This window comes from Rattus norvegicus, chromosome 10 (assembly GCF_036323735.1).
Source record: "Rattus norvegicus strain BN/NHsdMcwi chromosome 10, GRCr8, whole genome shotgun sequence".
Classification (NCBI taxonomy): domain Eukaryota; kingdom Metazoa; phylum Chordata; class Mammalia; order Rodentia; family Muridae; genus Rattus; species Rattus norvegicus.
In genome coordinates, this window is record NC_086028.1 from 94,765,509 (window position 1) to 94,787,280 (window position 21,772).

Genomic DNA, 21,772 nt, shown 5'->3' on the forward strand with positions numbered 1-21,772 from the left:
TGTTTCCGTGAAAGCTTGATGCCCCAGTGTAGAGGAATGCTAGGGTGGTGAAGCTGGAGTGGGTGGGTGGGTGGGTGGGGGAGTACCCTCATAGAAACAGGGTAAGGGGGGATGGGACAGGGGGTTTTCAGGGGGAAAACCAGGAAAGAGGATAACATTTGAAATGTAAATAAATAAAATATCCAATTTAAAAAAAAAAGAGGGCTGGAGAGATGGGCTCAGCTGTTAAAGGCTAGGCTCACAACCAAATATATAAGAAAGAAAGAAAGAAAGAAAGAAAGAAAGAAAGAAAGAAAGAAAGAAAGAAAGAAAGAAAGAAAGAAAGAAAGAGAAAGAAAGGAAGGAAGGAAGGAAAGGAAAGAGAAAGAAAGAAAGAAAGAAAGAAAGAAAGAAAGAAAGAAAGAAAGAAGGAAAGAAAGAAAGAAAGAAAGAGCGAGCCTCAATAGCATAGCCTGTAGGCCAGCTTATCGGGCATTTTCTCAATTGAGGATTAATATGGGAAGGCCCAGCTTTCTGTAGGCAGTGCCACCACTGAGCTGGTGGTCCTGGATGCTCTCAGACATCTGGCTGAGCAAGCACTGGGGAGCAATTCAGTAAGCAGGGTCCCTCTATGGCCTCTGCTTCACTTCCTGCCTCCAGGTTTCTGCCCTGACTCCTCTCAGTGATAAACTGTTACCTGGGAGTATAAGATAAAACAAATAAAACAAACCCTTTCCTCCGCACGTTGCTCTTGGTCATGGTGCTTATCCCAACAATAGTAACCCCGACTGGGACAGCAGACAAGGATGGCCTCGTGCTTCCCGTCCTCCTGCCTGCACCTCCCAAGCACTGGGATTCCAGGTGTGCACCACCGTATCTAGTGTGTGTGGACTGGGGAGTGAATCCAGGGCGTCCTACTCCACTGAACAAGCATGCTACTGAACCACATCCCCAGGCGTCCATCTTGAACAAGCTCTGACCTTCCAGATGAGCGGCAACTCGGCTTAGGAGCGTTCTCTCCAGACACTGCACTGAGCTTGTGGTGGACGCCTGTGAGGGAAACGCTTTGACTCCCAGGAGACAGGGTCCTGCTGAACCTCGTCAGCCTCCCCCGCTCTGGGAAGAGCCTCCATTTCCAGGGTGTCTGGAGTGATGGGGCAGGTACAGGAGACCCTTAAGTTGACTTGCTGGACTCGGGAAATGAAGACAGCTTATTCTCCATCTGGCTTACCACGGTGGTCGTCTTAGCTTATAACTGGCCACCGTTGTCCAAACTTCGCAGTGATTCCCTGGGGTGGGTGGGGGATCAAACTGCCTTCAAGGCATTGTGGGGGCTCATTATTGTCTCCCCTGCCCCCTCTACCTTTCTGCCTGTTCCTTGTGCTTTAGAATATGTCTACTAAGGGCCAGCAGACCCTCAAACTCACAAGATTCCCTGTGTCCTTGCAACTCTGCACCTTGGTTCATGTTGTCCCCTCTACCTGCAGTCTCTGTCTCTCTGTGTCTGTCTGTCTCCCTTTCTCCTCCTCCTCCTCCTTCTTCTTCTCTCTCTCTCTCTCTCTCTCTCTCCTTCTCTTCCTCTCCGTCTCTGTCTGTCTCTATCTCTCTGTCTGTCTGTCTCTCTCTCTGTCTGTCTCTCTCTCTCTGTCTCTCTCTCTCTCCCTCACTCCTTCTCTTCCTCTCTGTCTCTGTCTGTCTGTCTCTCTCTCTCTGTCTCTCTGTCTCTGTCTCTCTCCCTCACTCCTTCTCTTCCTCTCTCTCTCTGTCTCTCTGTCTCTCTCCCTCACTCCTTCTCTTCCTCTGTCTCTGTCTGTCTGTCTGTCTGTCTCTCTCTCTGTCTCTCTGTCTCTGTCTCTCTCCCTCACTCCTTCTCTTCCTCTCTCTCTCTGTCTCTCTGTCTCTCTCCCTCACTCCTTCTCTTCCTCTGTCTCTGTCTGTCTGTCTGTCTCTCTCTCTGTCTCTCTGTCTCTGTCTCTCTCCCTCACTCCTTCTCTTCCTCTCTCTCTCTCTGTCTCTCTGTCTCTCTCCCTCACTCCTTCTCTTCCTCTGTCTCTATCTGTCTGTCTGTCTCTCTCTCTGTGTCTCTCTGTCTCTCTGTCTCTCTCCCTTATTCCTTCTCTTCCTCTGTCTCTGTCTGTCTGTCTGTCTCTGTCTGTCTGTCTCTCTGTCTCTCTCCCTCACTCCTTCTCTTCCTCTCTGTCTCTGTCTGTCTGTCTCTCTGTCTCTCTGTCTCTCTCCCTCACTCCTTCTCTTCCTCTCTGTCTCTGTCTGTCTGTCTCTCTGTCTCTCTCTGTCTCTCTCTCTGTCTCTCTCTCTGTCTCTCTCTGTCTCTCTCTCTCTCTCTCTCTCTCTGTCTCTCTCTCTCTCTCTCTCTCTCTCTCTGCCTAGACTATCCCACTTATCCTTCAGTCCCCAGATCCATGTCCCCCAAGCCTTCTCACAACCTCTTCACCTGTCCCACTCCATAAGAAAACTGATCGTTGTGTCGCACTCACATGGACAGAGCCACACCTGTATTGTTTCCAGGTTCCACCTAGGCTCGTGTGACTTGCAAGTCACCTAACCTCTTCAAGCCTCAGTATCCTTCTCCATAAAGGACAATAGCAGCTGTCGGGACCAAACAAGATAATGCATGCAAAGCCCTGCCCACGTCGGACACTGAAGGAGTGCAGAACGGAACCTGCGCCTGGGTCCGCATTCTGCCGGTCCAGGCCTTTTTCTCAAGGGCTGGCTGTCTAGCTCAAGTGGATGATTGCTGGGGATTTTCTACCATAGGCTCCTGAGGTTCTATAGACCTGTTCTGGCCTCTGACCCAAGGGGCTCTGTGATCTAGTTCAAGACCCCAGTGGGCACAGACGGGATGCAGACAGTATCCTTACCAGGACAAGGCAGCCAGGGACGAGATACTGTAGGTGAGGAGGACGGGACCTGTAGACCCAGAGAGGGAAGGTGCTCTCCCAATGGGGTCAGAAAAGCCTGTTTCACAGGGGAGCGGGAGTTTGGCAGAGGGGAGAAGGCTATTCCTGGAAGGGCATAGGGTCCTAGACAGAGGGAGACGTTCTAAGTGACAGCTTAGGGTGCCTGGGCTGCTCTGTTCTTCTCCTTGGAGAGCAGGAGTGGGAGGTGAGTGAGAGGAAGAGTCAGGGAGAAGGTGGAAAGCGGGCTCTGAGCAAACGGGCTGCAAAGGGTGGACAGTGTCCTGGGCGTCTAGGAAGCCAGTAGGGAGGGGAGCATCCCGTGAGAGAGCTCACTCAGCTTGGGAAAGAAAATCAATGTGTACGAAGGGTGTCATGGAGGAGGGGGGAGGCAGTGAGGACCGTGAAAGAGGATGAGTACAGAGTTGTATGGAAGAAGAGGCTCGTCTAGGAGGAAAGGGGAGATGGGACAAGATGGAGACGGGGAGGCTGGGGCTGAGGTAGAGGTGAGGAAGATTAGAATGAAGAGAAGAGGACAAGCAGGGGAGGAAGTGAGGGGGTCCAGTGAGGAGCGAGGGGTCTGGGGAGAACTGAGGAGGATTGTGTGGAAGTAAGGCATGCCCAGGGGTGGGAGCGGGGGTGGGAGGCTAGAGAGCAAGACACCACTCAGAGGGTCAAGGGAAAGAGTGCTTGGGAATCATAAACACATGAGTGCTCCATACTGTAAGTCTCCAAGCCAGGGCCGTCCTGCTTGACAGGAGAAGACGGTTGTAGACACGATCTGAAGATGATGTTTTCCTTTTGACCACCAGACCAGAAAGGGCAGTTTCTTGCCCTTTCTGGAGCTGGGAGTTACATTGTCTACTCTTCTGAGTGAGACAGCATTTCCCCTCTGTTTGCCCCATGGCCCTCCTCACATCTCTTCTACCTGGCTTCTTGAGGAGGTGTGAGAAATGTCCTGGTGTGCCCAGGTCTGTCCAGCTTTTAACATCTTGTAGATTAGGACAGTGAGTCACCGATTGCACCCAGTTGCTTAGCTCTAGGGGCTCAAGGCAGGCCCCAGCTTGTCACAGAGCATCTGGCTAATTCTCCTCAACAGGATAATCCTGTAAAAAAGCGGCAGGAGCCAGAGGTAGGGCAGACAAGTGACCTGAGACTTAATCCTGTGAGTGCCTCTTCCCACACTTTCTAACTTGAAAGCCCAGAACAAAATGAACCACTTTATCCCCAGACACGTCACCCCATAGGTGACCCACCTCCCACATGTCCATCGGGAACGGACACCCTGTGCTGGGCATTTGCCATCGACAAGAAAAGGCTCTAAATGTAGAGAAAATACACAGATTGTTATCCTGGGGGGATGAGTGGGTGTCTTGATCCCACAAATCACATTTTCCTGGTCTTTATATATATATATACACACACACTTAAAAATCCTGCTGTTTGATGTTGGGGGAAATATTCAAAATGTTCATTTAATAGCCGATTCCTTGTAACAATATCGGCTGTCTCAAATCTCCGCGCAGCTTCAAGCACCCTCCTGAGTAACAGGTTGTTTTTGTCCTCCAGCAGACCATCACGGCTGCTGCCTTCGAATTCTCCACTATAAACAGTTTACGCGAAAACCCAATCAATATGGTTTTTAAACACAACACATATAGCAGCACAGAAGTCATTTAGTAAAATTGGGCAGCGCCGACCGACCTAGATGGACACCCTCTGCCCCTGCCCAATCGTCCCTTGGCCACTCCACATACTGGGTCCCCGCCCACTTGTCAGGGTCCAGGTGAGGACACCCGGGGTACCTTTTGAAGAAATGCCATCCTCGGCCTGTACTGCTGGCCTTGGTGTCGGATCGTCATTCTGGACCCTGGATGAATTCACGACCACAGCACGAATGGGAGCGAAAAGGGGAAACCCCCAAGTTCACCAGCCAGCCTGGTCCGCCCCAGCCTGGGCGTGGACTGGGAGGCACGGAAAGAGGAGTGCGCAGGGCCCAGAATGCCACCCGCTGCCCCTCGACTCTCCCTCGCACCCGCCGACATGCAAAGCAGCTGGAATTCGCGCCAACCAATCAGCGAGCCGCGCCGCGCGCTCATTAGCATGCACTGCGCGGGCTCCCACCTGCCACCAGGGGGCGGTGTCCGGCTCCACCTGGACCAAACCTCAGGTAGGAAGTCCGGATCACGGATGCTGGAGCTAGAGCATCTGCCCCAAGGTGTGCGAGCCTGTTAACCTGCGAGAAGTTATAAAGAAGTGAAGCAGAGCGCAGCGGGAACGGGGCTTTCGCGTGCCAGCTTGCAGAAGAGTTGGACACCTTTGGATAAGTTAGCGCTAAGAATCTCTTTATGGGAGAAGTAAAATTTTTAAACAGTTTCATGATATTCAATAGAAGTGTCCATCAAGCTTCTAATAGATACACGAGCAACGCTGTGCTTGTTCCTAAATAGATATTTAAGAAAAAATATCCTATATCGACTTTTAATTATTAACCTAATAAGAAGATTAATTGGAAAGATGTTGGTTTCAAGAGAGGAAGAAGTGAGCTCTGAGGCAAATTATATTTTACTTCTAATTCCCGATACTTTGTCTTTAATAGATTCTTAAAGGAACTTTTAAATTGACCTAAAAGTTGGGCAGATGGAATGGAATAAAGGCTTCCAGAGTGTCCACTCACTGCACACGTTTATAATCCCCTTCCATGGTCAACCTGTCTGGGGAGATTGGTATATGTGTGACCAATTGAAGGGCCTATTTGGGGCTGGGGATTTAGCACAGTGGTAGAGCGCTTACCTAGGAAGCGCAAGGCCCTGGGTTCGGTCCCCAGCTCCGAAAAAAAGAACCAAAAAAAAAAAAAAAAAATGAAGGGCCTATTTGCCTTCATGGCACTCAGTCAACTGGTATACCTTCAGAGTAGAAACCCTTAGCCACTGTTTTTTTTTTTCCTTTCAGAGCATATTTATTTGTAAGAATCCATTGAACGCTGTGGACACTCTCAGAAAACATGCTCACACTCACGTTCACACAACACTGACTCACGCTTGCAAGCAATGTCAGAGCATCCGTGATTGGCTCCCTTTGGACCTCATTCAGGAGCCCCTGCATCCCAACCTTCAATAGAACAGATCTGAACCCTGCAGGAATCGCTTGGTACAGAGGACCAGAGTTTCTGCCAATCACCCCAGACCTCTGAGAAGTATGTTCCTCGTGTGAGCTGGGATCCCAGGAAAGCGCTGCAATATCTTGACTTTATTCATGAACCAACATCTGGGTTTAGTGTTACACAGAATCCACATAGGCAGATTAAGCCTGAACCCCCTTCCAGCACCAATATTCCTTAGTTCTATAAATTCTGAGTAGAGAAAATAGAGGTGACTCCTGGGGTGGTGGATTGGAAGCTTAAATCTCTCAGCAGTAAAGGCAAAAATGTAAAGAATTGTGCTCAGCTCAGGTTGCCTTAGAAAGCCTCTGTTCCCTGCCATCTCTTCTACCAAGCTTCCCTGTGAAGCAGCCATATTCTGGAGGATCTTCCCTTAGCCCTTTGCAGCAGAGACAGATGCTTGGTACGTGTAGCAGAGGCCAGTCCTCAGCCTGCGGTGTGATTCCACAGAGCTGAAGTAGACCTTCGTAGATTATTCACCTTTGCAAATGTCAACTCGAGCCAGATAGAAAGGAGCTGGAGACCAGAGGCGTCTGAGGTGAACTGCAAGCTGAATTCAGAAGGAAGTAGACATCAAAGACCAGCAGAGAAAGGCAGAAAACAGAGAACCAATGAACTGTAGAGGGAGAGAGAGCAACAGGAGCTGTGAGGCAGGCCAGAGACCCTCAAGGCATGCTGGGCCAAGGCCTTCCCAAGGCAAGTGTGTCTCTGTGAATCTCCCACAGAGCTAAGTCTCAGTTCCTTCCAAAATGCACCAATATGTAATTTGATATAAAGGGTTTAGGTAGTGTCCTGGAAAAGAAATTGATGTCCTTAACCTATTTAAACAGCCATTATATTATTAGCCGGGCATCATTCAAAACAGACTGTGATTCCCATCTCTGTCTCAAGGAACCTACAGCTTCATGGAATTGCATAAAACCTGTGCAAAACACAAGACAGATACGTTGAAAACCAAACAGAGCAACGCAAGGCTTTGGAAAGGCCTTTTATCAAGTCTGAGTGGAAGGCCATTGTGATGTGGAGGCCTTATGGGGTCTGGAAGGAAAGGGGGGAGTCAAGCAAGTGAAGCAGACAAACAAGGGTACCAGAAGAAAGCGAGAGAGGATAGAGCAGCAAGAGTCAGCATGACTCGAGGCTGGGGACAGGGAGCTCACTGAACACCAGATCACAATGCTGATGCAGTTTGGAGGGGCTGGGTCTGTGTCAGAATGGGAAGGAGCAGAAGGGGAGAGGCCAAAGTGGTATAAATGTTCTGTATTGGGGATGGCACTGTGGGTAAAGGTACCTGTTGTACAGGCCCGAGGACCTGAGTTCAATCCCCAGAGCCCCACTTTTTTTTTCTAAGAAAAAAAGAGCATTAAAATACACTTGTAATTTCAGCACCAGAAGGAGACAGTCAGATCCCTGGGGATACCTAACTAGCCAGCCCAGCCTATGCAGCGAGCTCCAGACCAATGAGAGACCCTATCTTAAGATTTTTTTTCTTTTTTTCGGAGCTGGGGACCAAACCCAGAACCTTGTGCTTGTTAGGCAAGCACTCTACCACTGAGCTAAATCCCCAACCCTGAGAGACCCTATCTTAATAAACAAGGTGCCTGGCTCGTGAGGCAGGCACCCAAGGATGCTCTCCAGCCTCGACACCCACATACATAATGTGTGAATCCACCCTTTCACGCACAGATGTGCACCCACACAAACATACTTTGCACGTGTTTATACACCCAACAAATCTTTGTAAAGGTGTTATAGGCATGGTGGTTACACTAGCGAATTCATCTACTCACACTCAAGCAATTATGCCGCTCAGATTAGAGTCCATCGCTGTACCTCAACAAAGAGATCATTCCTCAAATCAGTTTACCTTGCCACAAGTCAGAGGAGTATAGTGCTAATAGCTAATCTTTCTATGACTCTGTTACAATGATTTCATCATCGTCCTCTTCATCACGAGTATCCTGTGTCCTCGTCATCATTAAAAGGGTGTGATTCAGAGCCTAAACTTAGATCACAGCCCTAAACCGTTATGCAATGCAATTTGCAGTGCCACAGATCTTGTCACCAAAGAATAAAATCTATTCTATGCACGATGACGTGCCATCCACACAAGCTGCAATGTCCTTCAACACCTAGGCCAACGATCATCTCAATAGAATATGGTAGCTTCTGTAGTTTAGTCTACTGCACCATGGAATGGGGGTGCAGAATTTAAAGACATGTCTCTTGCCTTTGTGCTTCTTTTACAGTGTGGGAGGGAAGGTGGGACCTAAGGGGTTCATTTCCTCATGGTGGATCTATCTGACTGCTTTGAAGCAGGAAATTCCATGAAGTAATTTCTTAGAAATTGGCTACTGTTAAAAGAGTCACCAGAAGATGTGGGAAAGTCTGGAGAGACAAATGTGAGAAAATCATCCCTATTACCAACGCCCAAAGGAAGGAGAGCTGGTCCTCTGTGGAGAAGAGTCTTCTCAGAGAGATTCAGCTGTTGCCAGGACAGAGCTCTTGGAGAATAAACACCAGATGTCTCTCTTCCTGCCCTCAGTCTCCTATTGTGGCCGGCCACTGTTCTAGTCTGCAATAAAGAGGGCAGCTTGGCCTGGGTGAGGTGAATTTTGAGGGTCAGCCTCCAAGAGCAGAGTCTGGCAGAGCAGCCCAAATGACTTCGGACAACTGCAGAAGAGGGGACAAAGGTCCCCATTGTCATAGATGACTAGCGATGTCTTAGAGTACGTGAGTGCCTTAGAGGTCTTTAATCAGGTCCGCAGCACCTACTCCTGTAACAACGCTCTGCCTTAGACATAAATGGAGTTGGAGTCACCTGACTCCCTGGGCCGCTGCCCACATCTTTCCTGTTTGCATTCATATGATTCTGTGGCATAAGTTTTCATCAGTACATATTGCATTTGCAAATGTAAAAATAAAACAGAAACTTGGGAGGGGGAGCCTCTTAGATGATGAGTATTTCTCCCCACTCCTCTTAGACAAACAATACCTCCCTGCAAGACCTACCAATACCTAATATTCCCCAGAGGAACCATGTGGGGCCAGCAGGCACCTCACTGGTCAGGGGCAGATTAGCAGAAGGAAAGTAGAGACTGGGCACACCCTTCTCCAAAAAGAAAATTTGATGGCTAGAAACCATCCACACTTGGCATGCGGCGTGTTGACTCAGAGACCGGGGCGGGGGGTGGGATTGGAACTTTCTCGAAAAATCTTCTTCAACCAGGGCTTATTTAGAAACTATTTTAGCCCAGTGGTAGCCACGAGGCACAGCCACAAAGCTCAATCCTGTGTTACATCCCCAGTCCACCTTGTCTTTATTGGCCTAAATTAAATTCATTTGGGAGCGTGTTCTAGAGGCACAGCTAGAAATGAACAAAGAAAAAGAAGGCAAGATGACTCCTGGCCCTTCCTCGCTCCCCACTCGGCAGAGTGCACGTATATCTGCCCACCAGACAAGTCACCTTGGAACTAGTGATGGCCGTTCATCTTTCTTTAAGGGTGTTATTGATTTTCATCCTAGATAACTTGGAAGTATAGAATTTTTTAAAATGTTTTCATTACTTTTTGTGTGTGAGTGGTTTGCCCGTATGCTTACCCAGGCACTGTGTGCATCCAGCATCACTGGAAATCAGAAAAGGATGTCATGTCCCTGAGATTGAAATTACAGGCAGCTGTGAGCTGCTATATGGGTGCTGGGGATAGAACCCCGGTCCTCTGTTATAGCAGCCGGTGTTTTTAACAGCTGAGCCATCTCTCTAGCCCCTTTATAGGATTTTTTTCCCTTTTTCTTTTTTTTGGAGCTGGGGACTGAACCCAGGGCCTTGCGCTTCCTAGGCAAGCACTCTACCACTGAGCTAAATCCCCAACCCCTATAGGATTTTTTATAGGCACTATGGAAAAGCACATTTTTACAATGTAAAATAGAATTTGATTTAAAAATAAAAAAACACCTTGGGGCTCATAAGGGGTTGTGGGAGCCCCAAGACACAAAATGTGTGCTGTAGAGTCCCTGATCTGCCTCTGACAGGATGGATAGCATTTTAAGTAGCTTTATCGAGGTATAGTTGGTGTGCAATAAACTGCTCACATTTGAAGTGCATAATCAGGTAAGTTTTGACATATGTACAAAACAAAACGATATGCACACACCCAAGGTAAGGAATATATCAATTACTCACAAAGGTCTTCTCACGGCCTCTCCCACATGATCCAGACCTGCTTCTCTTGTTGCTATGGATTAGTGGATAGGTAACTTCGACCAAATTACCTAACCTCTTCCTCTCACTAGTAACAACAAGGATCCAGACTTGAATTTCAGGTAGCGTTCAGTTTTAAAGTCTACGATGTCAATATTCTAAGTCGAATTCTCTTTTACAATAAACCAGCCCCAAAGGGTTGGTGGTAACATTTAGTCTTCCCTACAAAGTGAGCCTCTCTGAACTCAGACCACCTAGGTTGTCACAAGCCAGACATCCGAGAGCTGAGCACTAAGTTGAGTGTAATGGAGCACGCATTTAAAACCAGCACCCTGGAAGCAGAGGTAATTGAAGCTCAATGCATTTAAGGCCAGCCTGGTCTACATAGTGACTTCCAGGATAGGCAGAGCTACATATGGAGACCCTGTCACAATAACCAAAGAGGGGGAAGGAAAGTGGAGCACTACCACAGACATGCCCAGTCATGCCCACCACAGTAATCACGGAGGTATGGGCATAAGGGAATAGGTAAGAGAGACCCATTTCTGGGAAAGAGACCCACCGCCCCCCAAAAGAGCTATATTGAAATCCCTTTATTTGGTCAGAAGTGCCCAACCTGAAAAGTGCATCTAGACAGGATTTATACCAGCAAAGAGCCTATAGTGACTAATTTAAATTATCAACTTAATCAGATAGAATAACACCTAAAGATTAGCACAAGACATGTCTGAGGGCAGCTGTGGTGTCATGTCTAACAGACAACCAGATCATGAGAGTTCTGACCTAATGTATGAATGGCTCCCACAATGGACTCATGACACTGGGGCTGGGGAAATGGTTCATTCAGTACAGAGCTTATGTACAAGAATGGGAATCTGAGTTGGCTCTCAGAACCCACATTAAAAAGAAGAGGAGGGATAAGAGAAAGAAGAGGGGAAGGAGGAGACTCATGGTGGTATACATCTATAATCCCTGGGGAGGAGGAAAATGGAGAATCCCAGGGACTTGCAGGCCAACCATTCTACCTGAATCAGTAGGCATCATGTTCAGTGAAAAGCACAGCCTCAAAGAATAAGATAGAGAATGATTAAGAAATGCATTGGATGTCAACTTGTCCTCTCCTCCAGATAGGTAGGTAGGTAGGTAGGTAGGTAGGAAGAAAGAAAGGAAGAAAGAAAGAAAGAAAGAAAGAAAGAAAGAAAGAAAGAAAGAAAGAGAGAGAGAAATGAATACATACATGCATACATACATACATACATACATACATACATACATGCATGCATGTATATGACAGTGTTATTGAGAAGTAGTTCAAGGAAGTAGGTGGGGCCTTGTTAGAAAAGGTCACTGAGAGTATGTCCTCAGGACTATATCTTATCCTGACCACTTCCTGTGTCCTTTCCTTCTCTCTGTTTTCTCAGCTTCCCTGCTGTGAGCATCTCTCCTCCATCCACACACTGCCACTGCTATGCCCAAGTGCAGGGGGGCAAGTGAACACCCGTAGAGCCCTCTGAATTCATGAACCAAAGTAAGTTCTTCCTCCATTTAAAGATGTTTACAGGCCAGAGAGATGGCACAGTGGGGAAAGGCATCTGCTGCTAAGTCTAATGACCTGAGTTGGATCCCTGGGGCATATGTGGTGGAGTGGGAGAACTGATTCCCACAAACTAACATGTAACCTACACGTATTTGCCATTCCAGTCTTGAGTGCATATATGTGCTCAAGTGAACACACAGGTACACACACACACATGAGCACACATGCGCATACACACATAAACACACATGCACATACAAACACGCACACAACACACATGCACATGCACATACAAACACACACACACATGGACACACACAGGTACACACACAAACATGAGCACACATGTGCATACACACATAAACACACACGCAACACACATGCACATGCACATACAAACACACACACACATGGGCACACACACAAACACACATGCACATGCACATACAAACACACACACATGGACACACACAGGTACACACACAAACATGAGCACACATGTGCATACACACATAAACGCACATGCAACACACATGCACATGCACATACAAACACACACACACATGGGCACACACACATGCAACACACATGCACACACACATACAAACACACATGTGCACACAATCAATGTTTTTAAAGCTATGTCATGCATGCAAAAGGATCTATTACAATGTCCTCTCCTGAACTGACCTCCAAATCTACCTGGGGTCAACATTTACCTAGCATTCTGTGACTCACACATACTCCTCAAAGCCACCATCTTCTTTTGTAAGGAGCTGTGGTGGTTTGGATGAGAATGACCTCCATAGGCTCATAGGTTTGGATGCCTGTTCTTCAGTTGGTGGCTGTTTGGAGATTTGGCCTTGCTGAAGGAAGTATGCTTCAAAAGACTTGGTCCATTTTGTCTTCCATCTCTGCCTCCTGTTTGCAGATCAAAATGTGAGCTCTCGGCTGTTCCTGCCACCACACCTTTGGTGTACTATCGTGGACTCTTACCCTCTGAAACTGCAAGCCCAATTAAAAGCTCTCCTTTTTATGTCGCCTTGGTCATGATGTTTCTGTCGCAGCAATAGAAAAATAATGAAAGCAGGAGCCAATAGCTTTAATTATCAAGTGTCATTTTGTTGACTTCCCAGAGTAAGGGAGCATCCCTAAGTTCCTACCTTTTTTGGGGGGGATTGGAGGGAGTGCAGGAAAAAGTATATAACAGTGAAACAAACAAACAAAAAGAATCTCTCTCTCTCTCTCTCTCTCTCTCTCTCTTTCCCTCCCTCCCTCCCTCCCTCTCTCTCTCTCTCTCCCTCCCTCCCTCTCTCTCTCTCTCTCTCTCTCTCTCTCTCTCTCTCTCTCTCTCTCTCTCTGTGTGTGTGTGTGTGTGTGTGTGTGTGTGTTTTGTTTTGTTTTTGAGATAGGGTCTCATGTGGACCAGGCTAGCCTCAGTTTGGCTTCCAAGTTAAAGATAACCTTAAACTCCTGATTACTCAGCTTCTGACTCAAGCTCTAAGATTTCAGACACATGCCGCCATGCTGACTTCTCACTTGTGTCTTAACCAGTGTTCTATTGCTGTGAAGAGACACCATGACCAAGGTCACTCTTATAAAAGATAGCTTTTGAGGGCTTGCTTAAAGTTTCAGAGGCTCAGTCCATTATCGTTACGGTTGGAAACAAGGTGGCATACAGGCAGGAATCATGTTGGTGAAGTAGCTGAGAACTACATCCTGAGCTGCTGGCTGAGAGGGAGACTGAGCTTGATCTGGGCTTTAAAAACCCCAAAGCCCATCCTCAGTGACACACTCCTCCAAAAGAGCCACACCTACTCCAACAAGGCCACACCTCCTAGTCCTTCCCAAATAGTGCCACTCCCTGCTGCTAAGCATTCAAATATATGAGCTTCTGGGGGGCATTCTTATTCAAACCACCACAATTAGCTTGTTTCTAGAGACAGAGTCTCACTCTTTAATACAAGCTTGCCTGAAACCCACTATGTAGCCCAGGCTGACCTCACACTCACAGCACTCCTCCCGTCTCAGTCTAAACAAGTGCTAGGACCCACGGGCATAAACCACCCCACCCAAAGCCCTACAGAAAAAAAATTGACATCTATTACCTTATACTGAAGTTAGGTGTTTTTGAAGATCAACTCCCCCTTGAGCTCCTTTCTTTTGATTCCATCTAATGCTGTTTTCGGCCTGTCAATCATCTGTCTCCTTATCTGTCTCCATCTCATTACAGCTGCTGAGACATCTAGTTGAGGGACAATCAATCCGTGGGTAGAAAATCTAACTGGGCCGGGTTATGAAAGGATGAACTGTATTAGGGAGGTAAGTGGGAGGCACTGAAGATATTTGAATAAAGAGAGACATAATAATAGCAACCCTCCAGGAAAGTTGGTTCTCTGAGACTGTGCTTTTAGCCTGCTTGGTCATACCGCCACTGGATCTCACGTCCTTCTTCTCATCCTTGATCACCTTCTGGGTTCAAAATTCAAACTATCCGGTAAACACCAAACTGACTATTTTTTAAAAACAAGTATTCTTTTAACTGCTGAGCCATCTCTCCAGCCCCATACCCACCCTCAAGGGAGAAGGTGACACGGAGTCAGAACCTAACTTAAGTGTTACATAAAAACCAACTGCAACTCTGTTCAAAATCTTTCTAGTAACTATAATTGCCCCATAAATGGAACAGTTCATCTCAGGACCAGAGAACTGGGTATCTTTGGAGTAACTGTAGTCTTGATGGCCAAGAGTTTTAAATGAGATCTGCACTATGAGTGTTTGCAAACTAATGTTCAAATCCACCTTTCCCAACTATAGGAAATTTTGACATGGTTCCAAGCAAGTCTTGTATGGTGGAGAAATGGATGCCGATGTCATGCGTCCAACATCACCATCAGAAGACAGCCATTTACCCATAGAAAGGGCTTCTGAGCTGTCCTGGCCTTGTTCACTTCTCAGGGCATTGAATGAAGAAGTTGTCTTGCAGCATCTTAAGACTCCTCTCAAGTTGGGAGGATGGCTCGGTGGATAAAGTGGTTGCTATGTTGGGGACCTGAGTTTGGATCCTCATGCCTGTGTAAAGGCCAGGCATGGTGGAAAAAACTGTCACCCTAGAGCTGCAGGGAGGATGGAGATAACAGAGCCCCATAGCTCAACAGACCTGTCATTGACGTCTGGCCTCCATGCATATATGTCTGTGTGTGTGCATGTGAATACATAAACACACACGCATGAACGCATCCATGCACACACACCAGAGAGAGAGAGAGAGAGAGAGAGAGAGAGAGAGCGCTCTACTTTGAATGTATAAATTTCTGCACCTGAGTTATTGGGCTTGCACAATGAGAGCTGATATCCTGAGGGTAAATTTGATCTCTTTGAAGAGAATGGCTATTTCATAATAAGGTGTTAATCCACATGAGAAGAGCTCACCTACAAAGCAGGAAAAGGGAGCAGTAATTTAGAAAGTGAGTCTTAAGTATAAGTCTGTTCCTGGAAATCATGTGATCACAAATGGCAGTGAGTTTGGGACTTTAAAAAGAAAAGGGTTGCAATCCTCATAGATTAACTATGCTTGCTTGCTTTTCAAGACAGGGTTTCTTGGGGTTGGGGATTTAGCTCAGTGGTAGAGCGCTTGCCTAGGAAGCGCAAGGCCCTGGGTTCCATCCCCAGCTCCGAAAAAAAGAACAAAAAAAAAAAAAAAAAAAAGACAGGGTTTCTCTGTGGAGTCCCGTAGACCTCAAACTCAGAGATCACCCTGCTTCTGCCTCCTGAATGCTGGAACTAAAGGCATGTACCACCATGCACGGCTGGATTAACCACTTTTTACAAGAGAATTTTTAATTCCATATGGTTATATTTACTTTTTAAAAGATTTGTTTATATGCTCATTTAATGTGTGTGTGTTTGCCTTCATGAGTTTATGTTTACCATGTGTGTGCAGGAGCACAGAGAGGTCAGAAGAGGGTATCAGAACTGCCAGAACTAGAGTCACCAGCAGTTGTAAGCCACTATGTAAGTACTGGAAATCAAATCTGGGCCTCTGCAAGACCAGCAAGTGTTCTTAACCTCTGAGCCATCTCTCCAGGCCCATGTTTACCTTTTTTCTTTAATTGCCAAGGTGTGCTGCATTTTTTTTTCAAAGATTTCCAGCTTCCCCTGCTACGTTAGATTTCAATTTTGTTTGCTTGAAGCAATGGAAGGTCATCATCTCTGGAAGAGAAACTGTGTTCATGACCCAAGGCTTGAAAGAGAGAGAGAGAGAGAGAGAGAGAGAGAGAGAGAGAGAGAGAGAGAGAGAGAAAGTCCTGCTCTCAGAATACTTCCAGTTTATGAAAGACACGGAGCAATTTTCAGGACAGTGCAATAGATGATATTGGAATATGTAGAAGATGGAAAGAATGAAAAAAGCAGAGTGAAAAGAGACATGGGAAACATTGATCTAGGACATGAAGGTAGGAAACAATAATGGCGCCTCGGCATCCACCTGCTTCATTAGCCCACCGGACAACTCCACTAAGTATTGCTTACTAACAAACAAATTCACTGACCTAGAGAAGCTACATAACAATCAGCTGACCTAGAGAGGCAATGTAACCATCGGCTGACCTAGAGGCGACAATGTAACAATCTGCTGATTTAGAGAGGCTGCATTGTAACAATCCAGTGGTCTAGAGAGGCTACAATGTAACAATTCACTGACCTAGAGAGGCTACAATGTAATAAGCTAAAATTCATGATCTTGCTGAGCTGCAGAGGCAGAATTGAGACCCTTGTAGCCTGGCTCCTCACTTCCTGCTTTAATGTTTTTCTGGGCTGGAAAATTCTGATTGAGCAGGCCTGGGGCATGTGTCCACACTACACATGCATTGGTAGCTAGCTGATTTCTGAAAGCAGGAAGAAGAGGAGGAGGAGGAGGAGGAGGAGGAGGGGGAGGGGGAGGGGGAGGGGGAGGGGGAGGAGGAGGAGGAGGAGAGGAACTTTTGTGTTAAAAATCAGGAAAAATCAAACTGAAAGTTAAGCAATCAAAATCAACACTTGTCCATTGTAAACATTACTTCAGAAGGCTGGAGAGGCAACTCAATGGTTAAAGGTCACTGGCTGCTTTTCCAGAGAATCTAGTTCAATTCCCAGCATCACATGGTGGATCATAACCTCACATAATTCCAATTCCACAGGATCTGACAAGCTCCTCTGCCTCACTGGCACCAAGCCCACACATGGTGCACAGGTGTACATGCAGAAAGAATATATGTGTGTGTGTGTGTGTGTGTGTGTGTGTGTGTGTGTGTGTGTGTGTGTGTGTGTGAAACTTTTTAAATTACTTCAGAAATTTATCTTTTCTTTTTCCTTTCTCTGGTATTGTTTGCTTAGACTAAATTTTCCATAAGTGGGAAGCCATGAGTAAGAGTGGCGAACACAGTAAATGGCTTTGCTCTAAAATGCCAAGCAACTCTTCAGTGGGCTTATACACATCAACAGCCCATCACCCCAAATGAACTAATTTCACCACACTCTTTCTTGTATTAGATGTTACACATTGTTAAACCTGGACAGTTCTTCCTTCCACCAGATTCGGCAGTTGTAAACGTGTTCAAATTTCGCTACTTTTAGAGCAGATCCGATAGTGCGTAAAGGTTGGCTAACCTGAAACTGAGTCAACGGATGAGCCAACTGGAGTCGGAGAAGGATGTAGAGGGGCAGCTCTGTATGCTTGTGCCCAGGGTGTGAAGGGACAAAAAGAACTGAAGTACAGCACCAGTCTAGGTTCAAATGTAAGAGGCTTCACAGGTGAAACCATTCTAGTATCATCGTCATCGTCGTCGTCGTCATCATCATCATCATCATCATCATCATCATCATCATCATCATCATGATGTTTCCTCTGTGTGTTGCATGCAAAATAGACTCTCAGAATATATGTGTGTACATGTATATAATCAAATATGGATATACATATACACTATAGTGTTAGCTAAGAATAAGTACAGATTGCTCTTACAGAAGACTTGAGTTCCATTCCAGCACCCACACCGGGTGGCCCACAACCACAAATAACTTCAGCTCCAGGGGTCTGACAACTTCTTCCGGCCTCCAGGGTCATCAACACACTTCACACACACACACACACACACACACACACACACACACACACAAAAATAAAATACAATTTAAAAGCACATGTGTATATACACAAATATATAATTAAATTTAAAAAATTAAAATACATGTGCACCTGAAAAAAACACACAATTTGAAATAAAGTGACTTTGAAAATTTTCCGTTCAATGCGGGGGGGGGGGGGAATAAGGGGTAGAGAACTGTTGACGATTTAGGTGGTGCCCTACTGTGCTCCGGTGTCTTCGTTGTTTTATTGTTTGTTGCTTGTTTGTTTTATTTTGTTTTGTTTTAAGCAGCGGGGCAGTGGTCTCACTAGGTGGCTCTGTCAGCACCAAAGTTAAGAAGTCTCCCAAAAGCTTGATGGGCTCCCTGCTCCCTCCACTGGACCTGGACCAAGAAGATGCAGAGACCTCCACACTCCTAGAGAGGAAGCTTAGGCTCCTGCAGAGGATTTCCGCCCGCAGCTCACTTCCGGCCCCGCCCTACCGGCGCTGTTACCCGGCGTTCACTCCATTCATCGCAGGGTCTTAGGGCTTTGCTATCTTGCCCCGAGCTGCAGGTCTCGCCGGGAGCTGCAGGTCTCGCCTTCTCTGCGGAATCTGCACCAGAGTGGTGCAGGATTAGAAAGTGGCGAGGGAGCGCCACACCAGACTCCCTTTCTCTCGGGAGTGCCTTTCCGGTACCCCAAGCTGTGTCCCTCTTTCCTATCCGTAACTGCTCACAAACAGATGGATTATAGAAAACAACAGTGATACTCAAATGTAAATGGATGTGGTTTGGGGCTTGTTTTTTGTGAGTCTGTTTGTCTCAACAAAGACTAGCTTGTCCATAAATAATTATCAAGTAACTAATAATATGCGTTAGTCGTAACTGGACATGTTGGGTCAAAGATGACAAATTAGGAGCCTGGAAGAACTACTCAGATCTGAGAGTCACAATGCCCTGAAGCTATAGGAGATGTCAAACCCAAGTCTAGCTTAGGGAGCTAGTGAAGCTGTCAAATCCAAAGACTCGCCAAGGAGAAATGCAACCGCCATTACGTTGGGTTTCTTAGAATACTTGCTTAGTTCTTCGTTCCCCTACAAGAAGCCATTTACCACAGATGCTAACTGTCTACCTGACCTTTGTGAACCTGTGTGCCTTCTATTTGAAATAAGGTGATCTGTTCTCATACCCCACCGTGTGTGACTGTACAGGGATACGTGTTTATTTGTACACTGAGAGGCCCCCCAATGGTTTATGACGACACCGTGGAATGCTTTATGTACAGAAGCTTTGCTACAGTGTGATCCTGAGAAGGGGGTGAGAGATGAGCCAGTAGGTCTGAAGTTTGAACTGGAGTCTCCACACGATATAAACACTATGGAAAGTCTCCTGGAAGACCCGAAGTAATTAGAACTTGCTCAACTTTGTTTAGTATGCTGATCCCCAAGCTTTTTCACTTTTGAACAAGACCTTATTAATATGGCTTCATGGTTTGGGGGGTTGGGTTTTTTTTCTTTTTTTAAAGATTTGTTTACTTATTATATATGAGTACACTGTAGCTCTGTCTTCAGAAGAGGGCATCAGATCCCATTACCATGTGGTTGCTGGGAATTGAACTCAGGATCTCTAGAAGAGTAGTCATTGCTCTTAACCACTGAGCCATCTCTCCAGCCCGACTCCATGGTTTTGTTTGTTTTTTTCCAGGAACATATCTTGGAAGATGTTGGTGTATAGAAATAAGTCACCTGGGCACTGTCCTGTGCAGAAGGCATTGCCACTTCCCAAAGGGCATTTCACATCTACATTGTGGAAATCATGACTAGGTTTCCGTAAAGATGGCTCCAAGTTTTATAAACATGCAAGAGAAAGTACCACAAGCCATAAAATCTTTAGAAAAGGAAATGAGGAGCAGGAGAGATGGCCCAGTTAAGAGCACTTACTGTTCTTGTTCATGATTGATCACTAACTGGGGTTGGGGATTTAGCTCAGTGGTAGAGCATTTGCCTAGCAAGCACAAGGCCCTAGGTTCCATCCCCAGCTCAAAAAAGAAAAAAGAATTTGTAAATTTTTAAAAATGGATCTTAACGATCATATACGTGACACAATGTGTTTGGATCATATCCATTCCTCACTACCCAGGTTTATACCTGCCAGGCCTAGCTCCCTTTTATCATCATCATCATCCTTGTCCTTGTGCTCCTCTTTCTCCTCCTCCCCTTCAATTACTAACTCCAGTTAGTGCTCCCCATATACACATGCATATATGGTGTAGGGCTATTAATGTGTGGTGTTGCCAAGCAAACTACTCATTGCAAAAGAGACCTCAATTGGTCAACTGCATCTCACTGAGACAACTATGCTCTCTGGCAGGAAGCCACGTCTGTGTCAGCAGGACAGCTCGGTGGTTAAAGGCGCTTGACATTAAGCCTGGCAGTGTGAGATCAATCCCAGGAACCTATGTAACAGAAGAGAACAGATTCTTTATCAGTTGTCCTGTGACCCCATGCATGCTGTGGTGTATGTGCGTGCATGGTCATACATCTATGCGCGCGCGTGCGCGCGCACACACACACACACACACACACACACACACACACACACACAACTATCATCCCCACCAAAAAGTCAAAGACTTCGGCCATCTCGATAGGGGTCACTCTTGTAAGGATATAATCTGTGGAAACTATGCCCATATAGTGGTTACCAAAACAATATGGGTAACTGGCCACTGTTGCACAATGCCTTTAACTCCAGCACTCAGGCGACAAAGGCAGGCAGATCTTTGTGAGTTTAGGACCAGTCAATGAGACCCTGCCTCCAAATAAAAGAAATCAGTGGGATGGAGAATGAGACACTTAAGCTAGGCTGGTTTCCAAATGTGCCCGATATGCATCTCATTGTATCTGAGTCAGCCCCTGAAGGGAAGACTTGAAAGGCAGACTGCTGCCTCAGAGGCTCCCAGAGAAAAAGATGCTCAGATCTACCCCAGCATCAGTTTCCTGTTCTAACATCCTTCCAGGGCAACGGGTGGCCACTGCGGCTTCTGGAGGTGATGCCGAGGATGTATAAATGGGAGACTATCCTCTGCTGAGCAGCAGAACTCAATGCCCTGCTAACCGAGGAGTGACAAGCGTGGACAGAACAGACCCACCCTTCATGACAAAGTCATAAATAAATCCAATGGGACGCACGAGCTCCTGATGTGAGAACTCTGCATGAGGCATGCGGTACGTGCAATGGGGAGTCCCAAGACATGCCAGCTCTGTGACTTCTATGGAAGACTCAGCCTATAGTTATTTGTGCGGCTATGAGGTTACAGCGAAAGGGCAGAAGCAAACCTAACAGTGAGGAAAGGCACACAGAGCCATCTAGAAGCCATCTTGGATACGCACTTCCAAGAGTCTTCGCTCAGTGGAATCGGGCAGGATACAATTCAACCTCCGGCCAGTGGGTCACATAATTGTGAAATGTCTATATGAAAGGTTTTCAGCATGGGAGATGACCACAAAGGCACAATGCCCATGCCATAAACCAAGACTGCAGACTCCCAGAAGGAGAGCAAGTGTTCTGCATTACACTAGAGGTCTACACAGCAGGGAAATGCATAATGGAGGCTCAAGGAACCTCCTGAAATCAAAGTGCAGCCTACCTCCCCACACACAGTAGGAATGGTTGACTCTGAACAAAAGCCGCTCTGCAAAGGCTAAAGAAAAACGATGCTTGAGACCCATCCGAAATACCAGAGCTAGCGGGATGTGGTCCCAGCACTCAGGAGAAAGAAACAGGAAGGTCAGAAGTTCAAGATCTGCTACATAGTGAATTCAAGACCACCCTGGCCTAAGATCCTGTCAGCGAGGAAGGGGGAGGGAAAGAAGCA

General features: G+C 46.6%; 1 protein-coding gene across 1 annotated transcript in view; it reads right to left on the reverse strand.

Moving 5' to 3' along the window:
* Rgs9 (regulator of G-protein signaling 9) overlaps positions 1–4,879 on the reverse strand; it is a 73,832-nt gene extending 68,953 nt beyond the window's left edge. Inside the window, exon 1 of the mRNA NM_019224.2 lies at positions 4,700–4,879. Within this exon, the coding sequence (NP_062097.1) occupies positions 4,700–4,756 (57 nt within the window). The 5' untranslated portion in view covers positions 4,757–4,879. The remainder of the gene's footprint in view (positions 1–4,699) is intronic.
* Positions 4,880–21,772: the final 16,893 nt, after the last annotated feature.